The sequence below is a fragment of the Callorhinus ursinus genome, unplaced genomic scaffold, assembly GCF_003265705.2.
Source record: "Callorhinus ursinus isolate GAN/ISIS: 27379988/994484 unplaced genomic scaffold, GSC_fseal_2.0 scaffold12, whole genome shotgun sequence".
Classification (NCBI taxonomy): Eukaryota; Metazoa; Chordata; class Mammalia; order Carnivora; family Otariidae; genus Callorhinus; species Callorhinus ursinus.
Genome location: NW_027397074.1, coordinates 49,492,433 through 49,513,331, shown reverse-complemented (window position 1 = coordinate 49,513,331; position 20,899 = coordinate 49,492,433). Strand labels below are relative to the sequence as shown.

Below are 20,899 nucleotides of genomic sequence, written 5' to 3'. Positions count from 1 at the left end.
GTTCAGTTTCTTACAGTTTTTTTTAATTATTTATTTATTTATTTATTTAGTAAGCTCTACACCCAACATGGGGCTTGAACTCATGATCCCAAGATCAAGAGTCACATGCAATCAAGCCAGCCAGTTGCTTATAATTTTAAGGATTTTTTTCCTTTTCATTCTTACTGATTTTTAAATATGGAACATTAACATGCTTCCAACAAAAAACTCATAGGACTAATAAATTATATCAAGGTTGTGGGATGCAAGGTTAATATAAATAAATAAATATATTAATATAAATAAGTAAATTGCTTTCCCATATATCAGCAATGAACAATTAAAAATTTGAAATTAAAAACATAACACCATTTATATCAGCACCCCAAAAGGGAAAAGAAAATACTGAGGTATAATATGTATAAGATCTATATGAGGAAAACTATAAAACTCTGATGAAAGAAATCAAAGATCTAAATAAATGGAGAGATAGTCCATGTTTGCAGATAGGTAGACTCAATATTGTCAAGATGTCAGTTCTTTCCCACTTGGATCTATAGATTCAACATAATCCAATCAAAATCCCAGCAACTTTTGTAGCTATCAACAAACTGACTCTATATGGAAAGGCAAGAGACCCAGAATAGCCAACAAAATACTGAAGAAGAACAAAGTTGGAGATTGAAAATACCTGACTTAAGAACTTGCTCTAAGCTAAAGTAATAAAGATAGTATGGTATTGGTGAAATAACAGACAAGTAGATTAACAAACAATAGAGAGTCCAGAAAATAATCCTTGTGCCTTGATATTGGGAAAATGGTGCACTGCTTTGGAAAACAGTTCATCAACAGGTTAAACATAGAGTTAACATATGGCCCAGGAATTCCACTCGTAGTCTACACCTAGGAGAAATGAAAACATATGTCCACACAAAAACTTGTACATGAATATTCATGGCAGCATTTTTCATAATAGCCAAAAAGTGGAAACAACTCAAACATTCATCAACTGGTGAATGGATAAACTTTGGCATATCTATACAATGGAATATTTAGGTATAGAAAGAAATGAAGTACAGATAGATACTACAACATGGATGAACCTTGAAAACCAGGTAAAAGAAGCCAGACACAACCACGTATTGTGTGATTCCATTTGTATGACATAGCTAGCATCGGCATAGTCATAGTGACAGAAGGCAGATTAGTAGTTACCAGTGGCTGGGAAGGCAGGAGGAATGAGAATTACTGCCAGTGGGTGTAGGGGTCTCTTTTGGGGGGAGTGAAAAGATGGAACTAGTACTGATGATTACACAACCTTGTGAATATACTCAAGTCACTGAACTCTACAATTTAAAAGAATGTCTCCTATGGTATGTGAATTACAGATCACCGTTATTTTTAAACATAAGAGAAAAAGCCATGCAGCAAATCTTTTATTTCCATTTTTAGCGCCCAACTTGTCAACTTTGAGGACTTCCAGGGGAGTAAATCTTACATACTTGTGAGTTAAGAGTGGGCATTCTAGAATCTTCTCCCTGCCTCATTTTTTTTAATCTGTAAAAGAAAGATAATACTGCCAATTTGATAACACTGTATGGCCTTAAGCCCTCCATTTATATTAATTTATTTTTATCCCCTCCTGGTTTTTTTCCTAGAAAGAATTGTAGCTAGTTCTTTGAACTCCCTAGGTGGGAAAAAGATGATATAAATCATTCCCTCTCTACCCTGAGCCTTGATATGGCATTAATTGCTACCTTTTCTAGAACATTTGCTATAACTATGCACTTTATATACCTTATCTTATTTAATCTATGCAACAGCTCTCTGAGGTAGGAACTAGTATTATTTCCATTTGAGGTATGAAAAAGCTAAGGTGTAGAGAAAATTAGTGCTCAGAACCTACATCAGTGAGATAGCCAGGATTCAAATCCTGTCTGTACTCATAACTGAGATACTGTGCTAACCCCTCAAATATTTCTAAATTTTAAGAAATTTTTTGAAAGTCTACATTGCCTTTACTGAACCCATATAAACAACCTTAATCAAGAAACATAAAAGCTGCATAACCCTAACAAATTTTCTCTTAGATTACATAATTGTCACTGGTAAATGTCTCAAGAAGAGTTTTAGATTATGGCAAAGAACAGAAGGGAAATTATCTTTTGCGGATAGGTCAATATCCGTGGGGAAGCAGGACTCTGCTGCCCAAAGCAAGAGTCTGGTGGTCTTGATGTAAACACTTATTACTCATTTGGGGATACTTTTCCTTCTCCCTTATACTCCAGTTCCAACTTCGTTCTGCTAGAGCAAAGAAATAATTAGAAAATAGGAACAATGAAGCCCACTATACTAAAAGACTGGACAGCAAGTGGAATCAGGGAGGAATCAGAACAGAGACCAGGGATGAAGTGGAGGCCAGGTTGGGGCTGGGATGAACAGGTTCAAGAGCGATAGGCTTAGCTCATCTGGATTGACAGTAAAGTGTAGCACCTGGAGTACAAGATGGAGATAAACTGTGGGGTAGACTGCTGAGAGGAAGACCCTCAGGGTGGAATCCAAACGCAGCTGGATGCACACGAGGAGAGAAGGGAAGCAGTGCTAAGAAGAGAGCTGGGTACAGGGCACTGTATGACCCAAGAGCCATATTTTTCTTGCTACTTAAGTATATGCACAAATACTAATCAGAATCAGATAAAAGACTTGAATCAGGCCATATAGTCCAAAGTCTTTATATTCCATAGTCAGGGAAATAAAAGCTAGAGAAGTAAATTGCCCAAAACATACTGGGCCCAGTACAGTGATATTTCTAGACTACTATGTCATAATCAAAGTTAAATCAATCTAGGATATTATGGGATACAAAACAGCACACAGATGCCTTATATATCTTTGCTGTTTTGCTATGTTTTACATTTAATCTGCCCACACATATTCTACAATTCACTCTTTAATATAGTCTAAGACTTCTGTTCATTAATATTGAATGTAGTAATTCTTGTAATTGTTACTTTGGTGGTAAATAAAACTAATCTTGGTATTTTTGGGTTTGTACATGGAACTATCATCATTCATTTCATGGAAAAATAGATTTTGGGGAGGGTGGTATATATATTATATATATGTGTGTGTGTATATATGTACATATATATATATACACGTATGTGGTTGTGTATATATTGCTTAAGTCACTTAATGATTACTGAATACCTTTCTTCTCAAATCAGTGTGTACATACTATGCAATTAGGCAGTCTCCCCATGTGGTATGGGGGTGGGTGAAGGAATTTTCCCAATTAACTCGTGGATTACCCCCTTCCTTTGAATGAATTATGCCTATATAAATCTATCAAGGGCAAAGTGATCTCATTTCATCTAGTATAGGCTTGGTAACAACTGACCAGAGTATGGATGGTGGAAGGAGCTCCAGTTTTTAAAAGGAGAATAAGCCCCTTGTGGACACAGAAAGTAGACTAGAACTCCTAGACATTCCAACTTATCGTAGGTACCTTTCTCATGTGGATGAAAAGGCAGCCGCATGCAAAGCACTACATATGAAGTGTTGACGTTCAAGCTGTATGCTTCACCGCACCTGGTGACTTTCCATTTTCTCCTATGAAGAAGCACCTGCATCCAGCTAGAATTAAAGCAGGATCTATAAAGTAAACCAATAGTAGCAAACATACTATTTAAAAGTGAATCAATCCAAGGTGTGTAATGGTTTGACTGAAGTAGTTGTTTTATAAAATACACATGTGCAAAAACATTTCTTTTAGTGGAGACAACCTGCGAAAAGACCTTTTAACATATAAAACAAACCAATTAGAAAACACATAGTCACCAAGAAGCACATACCCATAGTTTATCCTGTTTTTTGGAGACAAAAACAGAGATACATGATTAAATAAAAAAGTTTTTTCATCTTTGCAAATTTATAGAAAGTCCTACAAAAATATAAAAAAAGAGTCCCATTTGGTTCACTCTTTTAAAACTTAACTGAAATGATGAAATCACTAAATAAAATGGCTCTAAAAGAATCTTGGATATGCAGTTCAATTACAGTTGACATAATTATGAGATCCTAAAAACTCTGCTACCATCTTTGGAACTATCTAATGGTGATAGGCTAGATACACACTTTGACACCAATTCCAACTCCTTGTACTGTCGAAGGGAAAAAAAAGTAATGTATAAGAATCTGTGAAACAACACAGATAAAAACCCATCTTTCATGCAGAAAAGTATCAATTAAAGTGAAATTAGTATGTTATCAAATTATAGAGGAAAATATAACCTTTTCAAAATGATGGTTCACTGAACTACCTCTCTTTTCTGATCCATATAACCAAGGTACATATAGATGTAACTTAGCTATCCACTTCAATTTATATCTATTTGCGTAAAGTTAAAATATTTAAATTTGATAAAAAAATTACTTGAATCCATTTAAGCAGTCATTATTATTTCAAAAACCAAATGTTGGCCATAAGTATCTTTAATAATTTGATATACGAAATATGTAACATAATTATTTTTATGTGGGATTAAATTTGGAGTTCCCCTACATTTCATATTTGGTAAACTGATTTATTACAAGGACAGTGATTTTTTTTTTAAACTACCTAAAAAAATTTTTTTAAATTTCTGATTTACAAGTCATTATTGCCATCTGCTGGTTATTTTGTTTCACTGCATTTTTGGGTAAAAATTACCAACTGCTTTCCTAAGAGACAAAGAGGAAACAGATGAGTTTTAGATACAGACGGAATTAGAAATCTCTATGGAAGAGAAACAATTTGCTAAATCACGAGGCATATTCACTTTAAATAGGATATAATATGCAAAAATATATTGTATTATACCAAATTATAATGTATTATTTTACTTGTCAGTTCATCATAGAATAAATATCAGGCATACTGGTTTAAGTTATTGTCATTAATAAGCATGTAGCTAAAATACAACTCAAATAACTGTCTGTTCAAAATAACTAAGTAGGGGTGCCTTGGTGGCTTAGTCAGTTAAACGTCTGTCTTCAGCTCAGGTCATGATCCCAAGGTCCTGGGCTACAGTCCTGCATTGGGATCCCTGCTCTGCAGGGAGTCTGCTTCTCCTTCTGCCTCTGCCTCTGCCTCCCTCTCTATCTCTCTCCGTCTCTCATGAGTAAATAAATAAAATCTTAAAAAAAAACCCAAAATAACTAAGTAAAATAAGTGACTGCTGTTGGAAGTTATAGAAAGATGAAAATGTGCCATGATTCTATTCAGCCATGTTTTCCTTCACATATACAAATCTATTCCTTTTTCTTTTTAAGAGAAACTAGTTTTATTTTATTTATTTACTTAAATTTTATTTTATTATGTTATGTTAATCACCATACATTACATCATTAGTTTTTGATGTAGTGTTCCATGATTATGGACTCTGAGAAACAAACTGAGGGTTCTAGAGGGTAGGGGGTGGGGAGATGGGTTAGCCTGGTGATGGGTTTTAAAGGGGGCATGTATTGAATGGAGGCACTGGGGGTTCTTAGTAAGAAAATGCATAATTATTTATGCAACTGTCTCTCAGTTTTTTTAAGTTAACTAATGAATCTAGCACTCACATTACTGTCTAATAATAGAACTATACAGAAATATAATTTAATGAAAAAGAATCCAGGTTAGCAAAATATTGTAATACTGACCAGTATACTTTTAATATGGTCAATCTAGAGCAAGATATAGGAACATTTTTTTAAATTAAGCATGTATTTTTTTTTAGGTGCTTTAGCATTTTTTCAGATGAGAAATTTTAGAGTGGCTAAGTTACTAGCTCAAGATCACACCATAGTAATCATCCACATATGAGTCCACTATGTAAAAGATTTAAAATGGAACCTGGCATATAGTTAATTATGTGTTGCTATATGCCTGAATCATATATATCCTGCTTCTTATACCTTAAACCCTATATCATGAGTATTTTTCCATATTATTAAATATTCAAATGACTTTAGTCAATTTAGGGATGCTTCATTGCATGAGTGTTCTATAATGTATTATTTGATGTGGAGGTTATTTCTAATTTTCACCAATAGAAATAATAATACATTGAACATTCTTATAAAAATTATATTTTAAATAGAAAAAATGACCAGATTAGTACTTTCAAGGGCTAAACCAAGGGTAAGAATGTTTTATTCTGTTAGTACATTGAGTGATCCAAGAGGCGACTGGAACTTCCAGAAAACAAATAAACAAACTGACCAAAAAGTGTTAACATAGGAAATAGGCAAAATAAACTGAAGGGTAGGAAACCAAAATCAGAAAGTTCAGTTCAGAACTGTACAGGAAAATGGCACTGAAAATGACATCTGGTCAACATTCCAGTAGCAGCCACTCCTTCCTTCCCACCCCTCATGAAAAAAACATAAAGTGTATAAAATCACTTGAATAATCTATTAACAAGGACCCTTAGAGTATCTTAAAAATATTCAACAACATACAGCTTAAAAGAAACACACCTATTAAAATCACAGAGAGTTGAGGGATAAACAGATTCATTGGGCAATTTCTAATTTTTTTTTTAAAAAAAGCACACATAGCCATATTAATCTCAGGTAGAGTAGGGTGTAGAATTCAGCCAACTTGAAATGTCTATGGGAAAACAGAAATTTCGCAAATAGACCACAGAAAAGGTAGACAATGTAAATAGACCAATAATCATGAAGGAAACTGAAAGATTAAAGAAAAAAAGGCTCCCAAACTAGATGTTCTAATGCAAAAAGGTGCAAATCTACCCAGTTCATTTTATGAATCTAATATAACTCTAATAAAAAATAATCATAGCCTTTCACTTACTGTTCTCAAAAATATTAAAATACATAAAAATAAGGTATTTTGAGTTTGCATATTTATTCAGTAACATATTTTTATCAACCACCCATAAATACCTTTCATTTTAAACTCAGTATTGGACAATTTTTAGCTGTCAAAACTTGGACAAATTACTATAGCCTTGATCCTCAATTTTCTAATTTGAACAAAGTGATTTTATGAATTAAATGAGAAAATATTTTAAGCACCAAACAGTGCCAGCACTGTAGAAATTCTCCCTGAAAAAAACTTAGGAAACAAATTAATAACAGTACTTACTGAATTTAAATAAGTGACAAGATGAATACTATGGTCAATAATTGCTTCAGACCTTTAGAGAAGGGGGAATTAATGTGGGCTGGGGCCTGGAAGGTGAAAGAACTCAGATGCTCAGGGAGAAATGGATAAAAGAGCTAGGGGACTAGGGAATAGCTTCCTGGTATGAGTAAAGGGATAGTTATGGAGTCTCATGCTTTGCACCTCACTCAAGATTACTGGAAGATCTGTGTCCAGAGAAGTGGAAAAGGCTGATTGGGGCAGATTATTGAAGGCACTGATGAGCAAGCCAAGGAGTTTACATTTCATTTGTGGGTTATGGGAACCATGAACATTTTTGAGGGATAGTGTATCAGGAAAATTAATCTGACCGTAATGAGCCATAGATTATCACATGGGGGAGGTGGGGATGAGGGAGTTCAAAACAGATGGGAAGTGAAGCGGTGTGGACTCCAGCGGTGCCAGAGGACATGGAAAACGTCAAGAACTCCGTCCAGTTTTGCTAGCTGCTGTGGCATGTTTGGCTATGTAGCCAATGTGAGGCCGGGTAGGTCTGGTTTAGGGAGGTGAGAGCACTGAGCACAATGATTCTATGCCCAAGGAATTCTATCTTAGCAACACTGTTGGAACACATACTTTCACTTGTGAAAATTAATAAAGAGAAACCTCATTTCAAATGGAGGCTATAGGCCAGAAGGGGGAGCTCCCTCACTGAGGTGAATTACAGACCACAACCGAAGACTGAACTGGAAAGGATCCTCCATGACAAGCCCTAACAGGAAGGGATATACATTTTATCTCCCACAAGAATTTTGCTAAGCCAGCAACTCCGCCAATGAGAAACCCTCATCACCCTGCACTCTGAATGTTTTCCAATGTATTTTTGTTCAAAATAACCCCTCCCAACTGTCTCCTTCTCATAAGTTCCTCTCCTTTGCTGTACTTGCCTATCGTTTTGCCCATAGCTTGCAAGTCCTGAATTGCATTTCTCTGCTATTCCTTAATAAACACATTTTTGCCTGATAAAATAACTTTCAATTTCAAGTGCCACATACTTCAAGAATGGATTTATAAATGCCGCCCTCCAAGGGGAAAGGCGGTATCAACTCTAGTGCCAACCCGAAGCCTTGAGGTTAGACTCACCTGGCTCAGCCTTCTCTGCCACATGTTGCCTATGGCCTTGGGCCAATCCCTCTATGTAGGAGACACTTAATGTCCATTGCAAGGTGTTCATAGGAGGGGAGAGAGATGTTCCCAAAGTGGGAGGCGCACCTCTTTCTTCCCTCGCTCTCTTTCTATGGTTCTTTCTTTCAACTAGGATTTCTTTCCCTTTTAATTACTTCCAGACGTGCAACCTTTTGGTAAAAATAACAAAGCTATGCCTGAACTCGAAAAAAAGAAGTAAATCAGAGAGAGCTCCTGCTTCCCCGCCAGCCAGACCGTGGAGCCCCACCCGGGAACAGGTCGGCTGGCCCGCGAGGGTGTGCGCAGGGATTTACGTGGGGCAGTGCGCCGGCGCCGCGCGGGGGACGACACGCCTGGGGGATGCACGTGACGCAGAGCGCTGGGGCCGTGCGCGTGGGCTGCGCGCCGAGGCGGTGCGCGGTGCGCGTGGAGGACGCACGAGCAGAGCAGGGAGGCCTGGATCTCACGCCCCGCCCTCCAGGTTTCCCGGTCGTCCTGACAACCAGGCGGCCCGCAACGGCGGCGGGGACGAGTCGTTGAGGCTGTGAGTCGAGTTAGGCCCCTGCGGACCTCGCCCGACTGGGCTGGGCCCTCGCCAGAGAGAGACCCACCTCCCTCCGAACAGGGACTATGAGAAAATGGTCGGGCAGACGAGGAGTAAGCTCAAAGAAGCGGCTTCAGAGCCGGTGCACTCCTCCCGCTCCATGCCGTCCAGGCGGCGGCGCCGGGCCACCGGAGCCGGGCAGCCGGAGATGGAGGAGTCGCAGGCGGAGATGGAAAAGCCACAGTCCCCTTTTCCCATAGGCGGGGGGAACCTGCCGGGGGGCGCCCGGGACTACTCGCCGCGTAGGACCCGAAATCTGAACGCGCAGAACTGCATGCAAATGGAGGTGGTCGCGAAGACCCTTCTCGGCCGCTTCCAGTTCCTCAGCTGTTTGCTGGAGCAGCTCCGGGACAAGGTGCAGCAGTTGCGGAGACGTCAGGTCAACAGCAGGACCTCTTTGGGCATAGGTGAGCAGAGGAGGCCGGGAGAAACCGTGGCAGGGCCGGAGGATGCCCTCTGACCCTCGGGTTTCAAGTGGTTTGGGTGAGTCCTAAAGATCAGCCTAACAAACAAGCTGGGCAGTCCTAATGACAAGGTCCAAGGTCGGGAAAATCGCCGACAAGAATTCCAGCTCCCTTTGTTCTTGTTTTAAAACATTTTCCAGGGTTTGGGGGCATAGTGATCACCCCTGTGTCACCAACAAAATGTCATTTTGGTCAGGGCAGCCATTTATCGCAGGTTGTAAATATGATAGGCTAGGCTAGTTCTTGGGGGCAGACATGTTCCTCTTGCACCTTAAAGCAAAATAAAGTGTTGGTTTAATTAGTTGAGAATCTTTAATAGTGGAAATAAGGTCAAATTAGACAATATATTGCCTCATGTCAGTACTCATTTACTTTCATTTTGCTGTGGAACTTCACTGCCTAGATTTGGGGAATTTTCTTCTAACTTAAGCACTTGAAAGATTTTTCTTTATTTACATTCTTCGTTTTCTGTTGCTTAAGAGTTAATTTAAATGTTGTTGTTTCATTAGAATAAAATTTGAGCCTAGCCCTTGGTCAGACTTGCTACTGATACACGTTGAAACGTAAAGAAATGTCTGCTAATGTAAGTTGTGATTTCTTTTCATCCTAAGTTGACTGCTGATGTTAAAGAACAATGAGTCTCCACATTTGGGGTGTTACAAGTACTAGAGGAATAATAGATGGGAATTCACACTTACATTTTATCAGATGTCTAATTTCGGCAACAGAAAACATCCCACATCCAGAATCAAAATGGTCTTGGATACTGGAGCCGTCTTGCCATCCCAAACACAAGCGCCTGAGCACCCATGTCTGGCACACCGAAGGCACTCAGTGAGTTCTGGGTGAAATAATGACTGAGTATATTAAGTGCTGAGGAGAGTTCAAGAAGAGCAAACTAATACTTTAGGATTGGAGGTGGGATATGAGATCAGAGAAGACTTTTAGGAAAAGGTGGGATTGGAATTGTGATATTAAGGCTAACATTTGGATGTGTAAGGCAGAAAACAAGTATTAGAGGCCAGTAAAATGGCATAATTGAAGTCAAAGAAGTGAGAAAACATAAAGGTAAAGTAAGGTGGAAAGGAAGGACACAAAAGGAAGAGGAAGTGGAAAGTCAAGTTCAGAAGGTTGGCTGGGACTGGCAGTGGAGAATCTAATTCAAAACTTGGTTTAAAGAATTTGAATTTCATTCTGTAGAAGGCACTGATTGATTCTTTAAGAAAAAAAATTTTTTAAAGGAGATGAAATACACATCATATAAAATTAACCATTTTAAAGTGAATAATTCTGTGGCATTTAGTACATTCACAATGTTAGCATTGAATAATTTTTAAATAGAGTGACATCATTAGTCTAACAGTGGTTTGCAAAATAGACTGGGGCTGGATGGAAAAAAGAAGCAGAAAAAAATAATTGAATACTGGAATCCAGGCAATAGTGGTTTTAGAGAGGGTGGCAACAACAGGAATGGAGAAGAGAGGACAGAGGTGAGCGTCAATGGAAGCATTTTGTGAGGGCTGGGTATGTGGTGCGGTGGAAGGACAGGGACAGAGAAAGTTTAGCAATGAGGACTGTAGATCTGGGAATTGTCCATGTAGAAGTGAATTGAAACTTTAAGATTAAGATTCCCAGTGAGAGAAAAGTGGGCAAAGCAGAGATATTTGGGAAAACCTCTTATACTTAGTTTTAAGAGGTGAAAGGAAAAGGAAAAGTCAGAAAAGCATATAAAAACAGAGTGGTCAGAAGCATGGAAGAACTGGAAGAGTTGGTAATAAAAGATGAAGAAATCCAAGAATCTGGTCAGATGCTACAGAGAGGTTTGAAAAACATAAGAGTTTAAAGAGGCCATTGATGTTGCTAACTAAAATGTCATTGGTCATTTTTTTTAAAAAAGTTATAAGAACTTAGAAGAAAGAAGCTGGCTAAGAATCTTGTCAGCAAATGGGGTTATGGGTTGGGTGGGGGAGAGAATATGTCATAGTTTGCAGGGCTTTTAGATCAACGGAAGTGTTTTGAGGCCTAGGAGAATTGAAGGCTGTAGAGAAAGGTCTTGGGGAGAGGGTGAGATTCAGGTTCCAAGAGAGGAAATAGTTGATGGAGCGAAGTCTTGGAATTTTGAGAAGGGTGGAATTAGAGGCACAAATTTGAGAAGCTAACTGGAAAAGAGAAGAGATACTTCCTTTGCTGAGATGGTAGGGAATAGAAAAATGAGGATTAATATGTAGAGAAATGTTAAAGTAGATATAAGAGAAGTTGGGAGTGCTTGCATCAGATGATCTCTGTTTCAGTGAACTATGAGGCTAGGTCACTTTCAGAGGTAAGATTGACAGGATATAGGGGTCATGAAACATGCTTTTTATCTCATCTTTGGAAGAGGCTTTGTGCATTTAGAATATTGGAATCATTACACTTTACCATTTTTTCAGGTGTGGAATGTGGGGTTGGGGAGGGAATGAAAGACACGAATATTTTGAGGATTTTGGGAAGGCTAGATGGGTTTAGTAGGGTATTTGATCTTTTCCCTTTCCTTAAACATCATTTTTAAGAGTTTTTTTTTTCTAGTACATGTAATTGTTAGAGACTAAGAAAGAATAGAAATATCGTTGAAATAGGATGGCGTATGTATCTTAAAGTTAATGAAGCCTGACAAGTTGAGAAAGAAGATACAGGTTTAATTTCAGAGGGGTTCAGAGTATATCACGTATTAGAAAGAGCTAACGTAGGTAGTGAGTATGTACTTTTTCTCCCATCCAAGTACTAACCAGGTCCGACCCCGCTTAGCTTCCAAGATCAGACGAGATTGAGCGCGTTCAGGGTGGTATGGCCGTAGATGAGTATGTACTTTTTCTATAAAGAGCCAGGTAGTAAATATTTTAGGCTTCACAGGTCACATATGGTCTCCATTGCTTATTCTTCTTCTTTCATATTTGTGTACCCTTTAAAAATGTGATAAGCATTTTTAGCTTGTGGACCGTACAGAATCAGATCATGGGCTGTAGTTTGCTGATCATGGTATAAAACAAGCAGTTCTTCTGAGAAGTACTGAAGAGTGGTAGGAATAAGCCCAGGATGGTTAGGAATGTGGAGAACAAGAGCTGGAGAAGCATGATTGGGAATTTTTTTTCAAAATTATAATTTGCTATTATTATTAATATATTGATTTACATTTATTTTGTTAGTCAAGGTAATTTCTTGAATTTTTAAGAGGCTAAAGTTGGTGGTTTGTTAAAATGACTTGCCGAGTATATCTGGGACAACCATAAGAAATATAATTTATTTATTTTATATTATAAAATTATATTTATAAAATAGTACTATTATAAAATAGGAGGGGAGGCAGGAGTTTAGGAATAGGGTATTCACTCCTCTGTAATAGTGACAAAAATACTTAGAAAATTGTCAGAATCAACTTTTCAAAACTTTATAAATTAACCAAAGGTTCACAACATCCTAAAGAGCATGTATTCAAAAACACTACTGCAGTTGTGTAAGACCAGTAGGGTTTGTGGCTTTTTAATTTGGCCTCATCCTGTGCCCCCTTCCCAGTTTTATGGTATCCTTGAAAACAAGCAGCATCCCAGCCACCAGCAGGGTCAGACAGTGTTTGCAGCTCCTCAGAAAGACCCATACGCACAGTAGTGTTCCTGTTTTACCTATCTCCACACCCTCTGATAAAGCCTCATGCATAGGGTGCAGACTGGGCGACTGTAGATGAATCTCCCAGGCCAGTAGTCTGGGGGCAATCAAAACTCCATAAATAGGGGTTTTCAGATGTGCTGCTGAGGAATCGACTTCCTGCATTTAACAATTTCTGACGAGCACAGGGAAGGTGGTTTAGAGTGGACCAGCTTGTAGGCTAGAGTCACTTCTGAAAGGATTGAGCTGAGCACAGTGTATATATGTGCTTGTTTTAAAAAATGTATGTAAAGAAATAGAGAATAAGAGGGAGAAGAGAGAATAAAGTGAAAATCCCCCCAAAGGTCAAAATCATTAATAATTTCATCACTTTTTTTGCAAGTTATGTAAATGAAACGTACACTTCCAAGTTTCCCTTTGCTCCTTGAATCCCGCCAGAGGTAAACACTATTCACAATTTGTTTTATGTCAGTTTGTAAATTTTTCCTATTTTATATAGAGAGAATTAGCTAGCCATCTTCCTTGTGTGTGCTCTTTCTTTAGGCATATAAGGGAATGCATTTGAAATAGTTGTTTTAAAGGTATATTATAATAAAGCAGCTTTTAATGACTTTTTGTTTTTGTTTTTCCAGCTGCATTTGTGGGAGTTTTGCACTGGTAAGATTTGTTTCGGTTTTAAATAAAAACATTTGGATTAAAAATTGACATTGCTGTTTGCATACAATAAAACAATAGCCACTTGCTATGTGTATAGAATGTGTTTGTGCACATTCTGTGTACATGTAATTTTTAAAAAAAACATGTGAAGCAGAATTTACAAAATGGATGTGTTAGAGGAATAGTATTTAGGAATTAAAATATTTTTGTGTTACCAAAGAATTCACTGCTTTATTTCTTTAATCTTTAGCTTTTCTAGTGTACTTTGCATATTTATTTCATCTTTAACTCTTATTTTATAGTAATTGTGGGTTCTTAGTGACATAAACTTAGAAATAAAGTTTTAATAACACCTGTCAATTAGAAATCAGGTAGAAATGAAAATAAAGCCTCAGCTGTAGGAATACAGATTAAATGAGCCTTTCAGCATGTGTGTACGTGTACTTTACACAAGTCATCTATTTGTAAAAATTAAAAGTAAAACAATATTTTTCCTCTGATGTATTTTCATTTCTACCTGAACTCAGGAATTTTTACTTTTGGGAAGAGTGGGATCAGATCCTTCTGGGACAGTGCTGCTCTGGCCATTTAGTCTCCGCTGCAGGGAGATTTTGACTTTAGAACTATGGCTATACTGGGAAGAAACATTTCCTATAGCTGTTGTTATCCAGACATATATCTCACATGTGAATCAAGGTGAGTGGAAGACAGGGTTGATACTTGGAATTTGGCTTTCTATTTATTTGGAAAGCATCTACGTGTAAATGAAGAGTAGCATAATTGCTGACTAATTTTACTTATCACTTATGTTCCCATTTTCACTGCCCAGAGCTGTTTTCTTGAGTTGCACTAATCAAATATCTTAAAGTACAGTTCTGTGTTCTTTGGTACTTGCAAGTTGATCCCTTACATGGTGTTCTATTTTTAAACTGCTTTAATCTAAAGTAATTTTATTTAAAATTATATTCCAAATGCTTTTCGACAGTCACAGAGGCATTTCTCAAAACTGTTACAATAGAATCACTTGTGAAACTTAAAAACTTGGTTTTTTAAGTTTTCTCTAAACTTTGATTTAGAGGCATGGAGTGGAAGGGGCAGAGATACCACAGGAGTTTTAGTAAACAATTATGATTAAGATCCAAGGAGTTAAGGAATTTCAGCTGTGTGCTACACTAAATCATGAATGCCTAAAAATATGCAAATTACTAAGCAAATTATAAAATTATCTCATTTATTCTTTTTCCTTTTATGATTTTTGTACTTTAATACTTAGTTAACTATTTTAGTACTGGTTTTGAAATGTTCTTATTCTTAGAATATGGTGCTTCATTTTTTTTCTAGGATACATTTAGTAACACTTTTTGAAAATGATCGTCATTTTTCCCACCTATCATCTTTAGAACGGGAGATGACTTTTCGAACTGAAATGGTTAGTTTCTTATAATAAATTAATTTGTAGTTTAAGAATAATAAGACTATAAGGTAGACATTTATTAGGAACTGAAATGAATTTTTGTTGAACTGCACTGTTTCTCAAGCTATAACCTAGGTTTATTATGTAAATAGAAAAGGTTTTAGGATTCTTTTACTTACCTCAGTACTCTACTTTTCTAATGCAGACTTCTTTTAAATATAAAAAAGATCAATTAGAATAGCTAGGGAAGAAGGAGAGAAAAGACAACATTTAAGAAGTGGTATAGGGGTACTGAATGTTATCAGAAATTGCTTGTCCTCACCACCATTCATCTCCAGAACTTTTTTATTTTCCCAAACAGAAACTATATCCATTAAACACCAACTCCCCCATGCCCCTGTCCCCAGCCCCTTGTAACCTCTGTTGTACTTTCTATCTCTGCAGATTTGTCTAATGGAGGTACCTCACCCACTGCTTTTTAAATCTCACCCTAATATCCCATTTAATCCTTTGAAAAAATGGGTACATTAACATTTGCATGGCATTTAAGTTTTTAGTATTTTATAGGTATTATTTCCGAAGAGAGGATATAAGATATTCTTAAGTATGGGCGCCTGGGTGGCTCAGTTGGTTAAGCGACTGCCTTCGGCTCAGGTCATGATCCTGGAGTCCCGGGATCGAGTCCCACATGGGGCTCCCTCCTCAGCAGGGAGTCTGCTTCTCCCTCTGACCCTCCTCCCTCTCATGTGCTCTCTCTCTCTCATTCTCTCTCTCAAATAAATAAATAAAGTCTTTAAAAAAAAAAGCTATTCTTAAGTAAATCGTGTAGCTGTGGCAGAGTCTGGGCTTTGATGACAAATAATTGGACTCAGATCGCAGGTCTGTGCTTCCTTGTGTGAGGGCTAGTCAGTTAACCTCTCTGATTCTCAGTAATCTCATCTGTTGTCTGGAAATAGTTCTAGCTTTACAGGATTTTATTGACTATGAAGGGAGATAATGAAGCACATTAACACAGTACCTGGCACAAAAAAGAGTAGATGTTATTAATAAAAGTGTATTTGTGTATTTCCTATTTCTCTAAATGTAGACTTCTACATATTAAATATCCTTTCGCTGTAGTATTGTCTTGTCCTTCTAAGCCGAAAGGAACAATCCTTATGTGCACTCATATTTACGAATCAAAAATATGAGGAAAAGCTCTTTCAGACATCAGCTAAAACAGAACTTCAGCTTAGTAGCCACTGGCATTGCTTCATCTGTTAAAACCAAGTCCTTGTAGAGGCATGAATGAGTGTAGAGCTAGAGATTGTTTCTAATGTTTTTGGGAGCATGTATTACAAACAGTGTGGCCCTTTATTTGCTTTTAGATTTTAGGAAGAAAAGCAGGAACTTGATGAAGAAAGTAATATGAAACCACATGCTTTTGTTAATCTCTGAATTTGAACTAAACAGCACTTTTGCTGGCCTAATAAAGTCATTATTTCCTGTGCTGGACTAATACACTAAGTTAATCCCTTTTTCAGGACTGCATAGGCATGCAAGGCATGAAGAACAGTAGTCAATTGATATTTATTTTGACATAACATTTGACATGTGCAGAGCTGTTAGATGGAGCTAGGAAGTAGGTTGCAAGCATTAAGTTCTGTCTTATTTTTGCTTATGATCATTGCATGTTATTTCTTAAGAGGTGGAAAAAAAGTAATTATCTATATACAAAGTTGCACAAGGACATGAAGGCATCTTTATTTATGCCAGAATTCAACAGATCTCAACTCTAGGCATCTCGTAATGTGGCAAAATCAGGCAAAATCAGGCGTGCTGGAATTAAAAATGTATTGTATTCATGTTTTAAGCCATGGTCAGAAAAACTCCTTAAAGGATTTAAGCACCCCTCCCACTCTTTTTCAAACATACAGAAAATATGAAAGTATAGCACAGTGATAACCTGAAAAGGCATGCCTTTTTTTGAGCCCAAGAATGCAATAGCAAGGAGAAATTAGGAAGTCTTATTATTGACCTTTTCCTTTTATTTGGAAGAAATTGTTCTAAAAATGTTCATATTTAATTACATCAACAATTTGTGCATTTTTAAGGGACTTTATTATTCCTACTTCAAGACCATTATTGAAGCACCTTCATTTTTGGAAGGACTGTGGATGATAATGAATGACAGGCTCACTGAATATCCCCTTGTAATTAATACAGTGAAACGCTTCCACCTTTATCCAGAGGTGAGTACCACTTGGGGAAAAATATTTCTAGAATGATCTGTTTGTGTCAGATAAAAATAGTAAGTACAATGATGTTACAAAAAGGAGGGAACCTTTAAGGTTTATTGATTGTATGTGTCCTTATAGTTGAGCAGAGTATCAAAAATTCCTCTCCTAAATTTTAAAGACCCCAGAAACTATGCTTACATAAAGTCAAAGAAACAAATCTTAGTGTGGAAGTAATGACCAGCATAATTAGAGGAGCCAAATGGGAACGAGCAAAATGTGTTCTAAATGGAGGTGGTCTGTTGGCTTTGGAGACCCTATGAATGGGCATACTGGTCTCATGAAGGAGCACTGAAAGTTATGAGCAGACCAGTGACCTTGGAGTTACATTAATAGAGCAAGATTTATTTAGTCACATAGTTAGAGGTCTATGAATATCTTCCATAGCTTAGCCTAAAAGAGTATGGATTTTATGGTAGTCTGCAGATTCTAGAAATTGGAACAATGACAAAAAATTAGTAAGTTCAGTTTTTGAACTGTTAAGATAAATGCTAATTTGATGTCATTGTATGCACTACTTTTAAGTTATCACAGAATCCAGCACATTTGTTAAAGATTAGTGCTTCTTAGACTTTTCTTATTTTATAGCTTTAAAAATTACTATATTTTTGATTTTGAAATGTTGAAAATTAGAAACTTTGAGAAAATAAGCAAAGGTGTGATCAACCACCTAGAATAAATAAATGCTACTCTATTCTAATTTTTGCTTCAGGTATCTTAAAGCATTGTAAATACAGTCAGTCATCTTTGTTTTGCTTCCCAGTTGAGTTTGCTCCTTTCCCATTCCCGCAAGTATCATCATCATGAATGTAATGTGTTTTCATTGTTCCTTATTTTTAAGGGTTGTTTTATGTGTTTTTGTAAATCTACATAAATGCTCTTATACTGAACAAAACACTCCATGACTTTTTCCTCAATGTTATATTTTTGAATGCTGTGTATATGTATATTTTTTCTTTAATTTTAACCATTTTATGAATTCCAAGATTATACATTTCCCTCCTCGTGGATATCGTTTCCAGGCTTTAAATATAAATAGTTCCAAAACATATGTTCTAGTACGTGTTTTCTAATTGTGTATATGTGCAAGATTTGTTGTAGGATATTCTAAAAGTAGAATTGTTGTGTTATAGAGTATATATTTTGCTGACTTTATCAGATAGTGCTAAATTGCTCTCTGAAGCAAATGTAGCCATTCACACTGCTGTGTAGGAGTATTTACTTTTCCTCATATCCTTATTAGTTTTCAGTTTATCAAAATTTCTGGTTTTGCTCTTCTAATGGGTGTGATATACTGTTTATTTTAATTTGTACTTCCCTTATTATTTGTGGAGCTAAGAATATTTTCATGTTTAATAGTCATTTGGATTTTTCTTCTATCAATAACCTGTATAAATCTTTATCACCACTTGGTAGTTGTTTTCTTACTGATTTGTTGGCAAAATTTATGTATTTTGTAGAGTAATCCTTAGTAATATGTGCTGAACATATCTTGTCTCTGGCTACTTTTTGTTTATTTAATTTTTGTTGAGGTATAACTTACATGCAATAAAATCCACCTGTTTTGAATGTACAGTTCGAGTTATACATTTGACACATGTGTAAAACTGTGTGCCACAATTGAGTTATACAACATTTTCATAATTCTAAGAAGTTTCCACGTGCTCCTTTGTGATAACTAGCCTGTCCCCTATTGAGTTGTCTCATCACAGGAGTGGTGAGATGGGACATCATTGCTCTGTTCCTGATCTTAGTGGGAAAGCTTCAAGTTTCTCATCATTAAGTGTGATTTTAGCCATGGGCTTTTGGTAGATATTCTTTATCAAGTTAAGGACGTTCCCTCTATTCATGGTTTACTGAGAGTTTTTTTAAGATCTTGAATAGGTGTTAAATTTTGTCAGTTGCTTTTTCTGGGTCTGTTGATCTTGTAGTTTTTTTTCTTTAGCCTGTTGATATGATGGATTATATTAATTGATTTTCAAATTTTGAACCAGCTTTACATACCTGCAGTAAATCCCACTTGGTCAGGTTGTATAATTTTTATACACTGTTGGATTTGATTTGCTAATTTTTTTTTTGAAGATCTGTGTTCATGAAAGGTATTGTGTGTAGTTTTCTTATAATACCTTTTTCTGGTTTGGTGTTAGCATAATGCCTCAACAAATGAGTTCGTAAGTGTTCCCTCTGCTGTATCTTTTGGCAGAGATTCTAGAGAACTGGTATATTTTCTTTGGTATAATTCACTGGTGACCCCATCTGGGCCTTGTGCTTTCTGATTTGGAAGATTATTAATTATCAATTAAATTTAATAGAGATAGTCCTATTCAGATTGTCTGTTTCTTTTTATGTGAGTTTTGGCAAGAGTGTGTCCTTCAAGGAATTGGTTCATCAAATTGTGAAATTTATGGGCAAAGGGTTTTTTATTATTCCTTTATTATCTGCTTAATGTCCATGGGATCTGTAGTGACATCCTCTTCTTTCATTTCAGATATTTGTAATTCATGTCCTCTCTTTTCCTCAGGCTGGCTAGAGATATATCAATTTTATTGATGCTCTCTTGTTAGATGCATGCATGCACATTAAGGATTATGTCGTGTAGAATGGACTCCTTTATTATTATGTAATACCACTCTCTACCCCTGATAACTTTTCTTATTGTAAAGTCTGCTCTGTTTGGAATTAGTATAGCTGCTCCCACTTTCTTTTAATTAGTTTTAGTGTAGACTATCTTACTCCATTCATTTACTTTTAATGTATAGGCGTATTCATTTTTAAGGTTGGTTTCTCTTAGATAACATGTGGTTGGGTCTTCTTTTCTGATCCACGTTGACAATTTCTATCTGTTGATTGGTACACTTATATCATTAACATTCAAAGTAATAATTGATAAAGTTGGATTGATATCTACTATATTTGTTACTATTTTCTATTTGTTGCCTTTGTTTTTTTTTAGTGTTTTTACTTCCATTCTTTCTATGCCTTTTGTGGTTTTAATTGAGCTTTTATATTACTGCATTTTCTCTCCTTTTTTAGGATATCAGTTATAATTCTTTTTTTTACACTTTTTGGTTGCCCTAGAGTTTATAATATACATTTATGACTAATCCAAGACCTCTTTCAAATAATATTAAGCCACTTCCTGGGTAGTGTCAGTACCTTATAATAACAAAATAATTGTAATTCCTCCCTCCCAACCCCTGAATCCTTTCTGTCATTCATGTCACCTATACACAAATATATACACATTCATAATTATACATAGTTGAATACATTGTTGCTATTACTATTTTGAACAAAGCTTATATGTTAGATCAGTTAAGAATAAGAAAAAGGAAAGTTTCTATTTTATCTTCACTTTTCTTTTTTTGATGCTCTTTTTTCTTTATGTAAATGCAAATTTCTGATCTCTATTTTTTTTGTCCCCTCTAAAGAACTTTTATACAAAGTCCCCCAATTTTTGTTTGAGAAAGTCTTTATTTCTCCTTCACTGTTAAAGGATAATTTCACATGATACAGAATTCTAAGTTCGTTTTTTCTCTCAGCACTTTA

The 20,899-nt window shown here is 36.4% G+C and overlaps 1 protein-coding gene and 1 long non-coding RNA gene across 5 annotated transcripts in view; one reads left to right on the top strand and one right to left on the bottom strand.

The window, feature by feature from the left end:
- Positions 1-240: 240 nt before the first annotated feature.
- Positions 241-8,593, bottom strand: LOC112825283 (uncharacterized). Its single transcript, XR_003208641.2, has 3 exons — positions 8,255-8,593; positions 3,488-3,633; positions 241-882 (listed from the first exon to the last, which is right to left on the bottom strand). It is a non-coding gene; the product is annotated as an uncharacterized lncRNA (long non-coding RNA).
- Positions 8,594-8,804: 211 nt separating this feature from the next.
- The window catches only part of DPY19L2 (dpy-19 like 2), a 91,773-nt gene continuing 79,678 nt past the window's right edge, over positions 8,805-20,899 (top strand). For 3 of the 4 annotated variants that reach the window (XM_025873137.2, XM_025873138.2, XM_025873136.2), the window contains exons 1-4: positions 8,805-9,307; positions 13,636-13,660; positions 15,002-15,089; positions 17,168-17,305. In XM_025873137.2, the coding sequence (XP_025728922.1) occupies positions 8,935-9,307; positions 13,636-13,660; positions 15,002-15,089; positions 17,168-17,305 (624 nt within the window). In that variant the 5' untranslated portion in view covers positions 8,805-8,934. The remainder of the gene's footprint in view (positions 9,308-13,635; positions 13,661-15,001; positions 15,090-17,167; positions 17,306-20,899) is intronic. The other variant, XM_073899052.1, reaches the window with a different exon arrangement.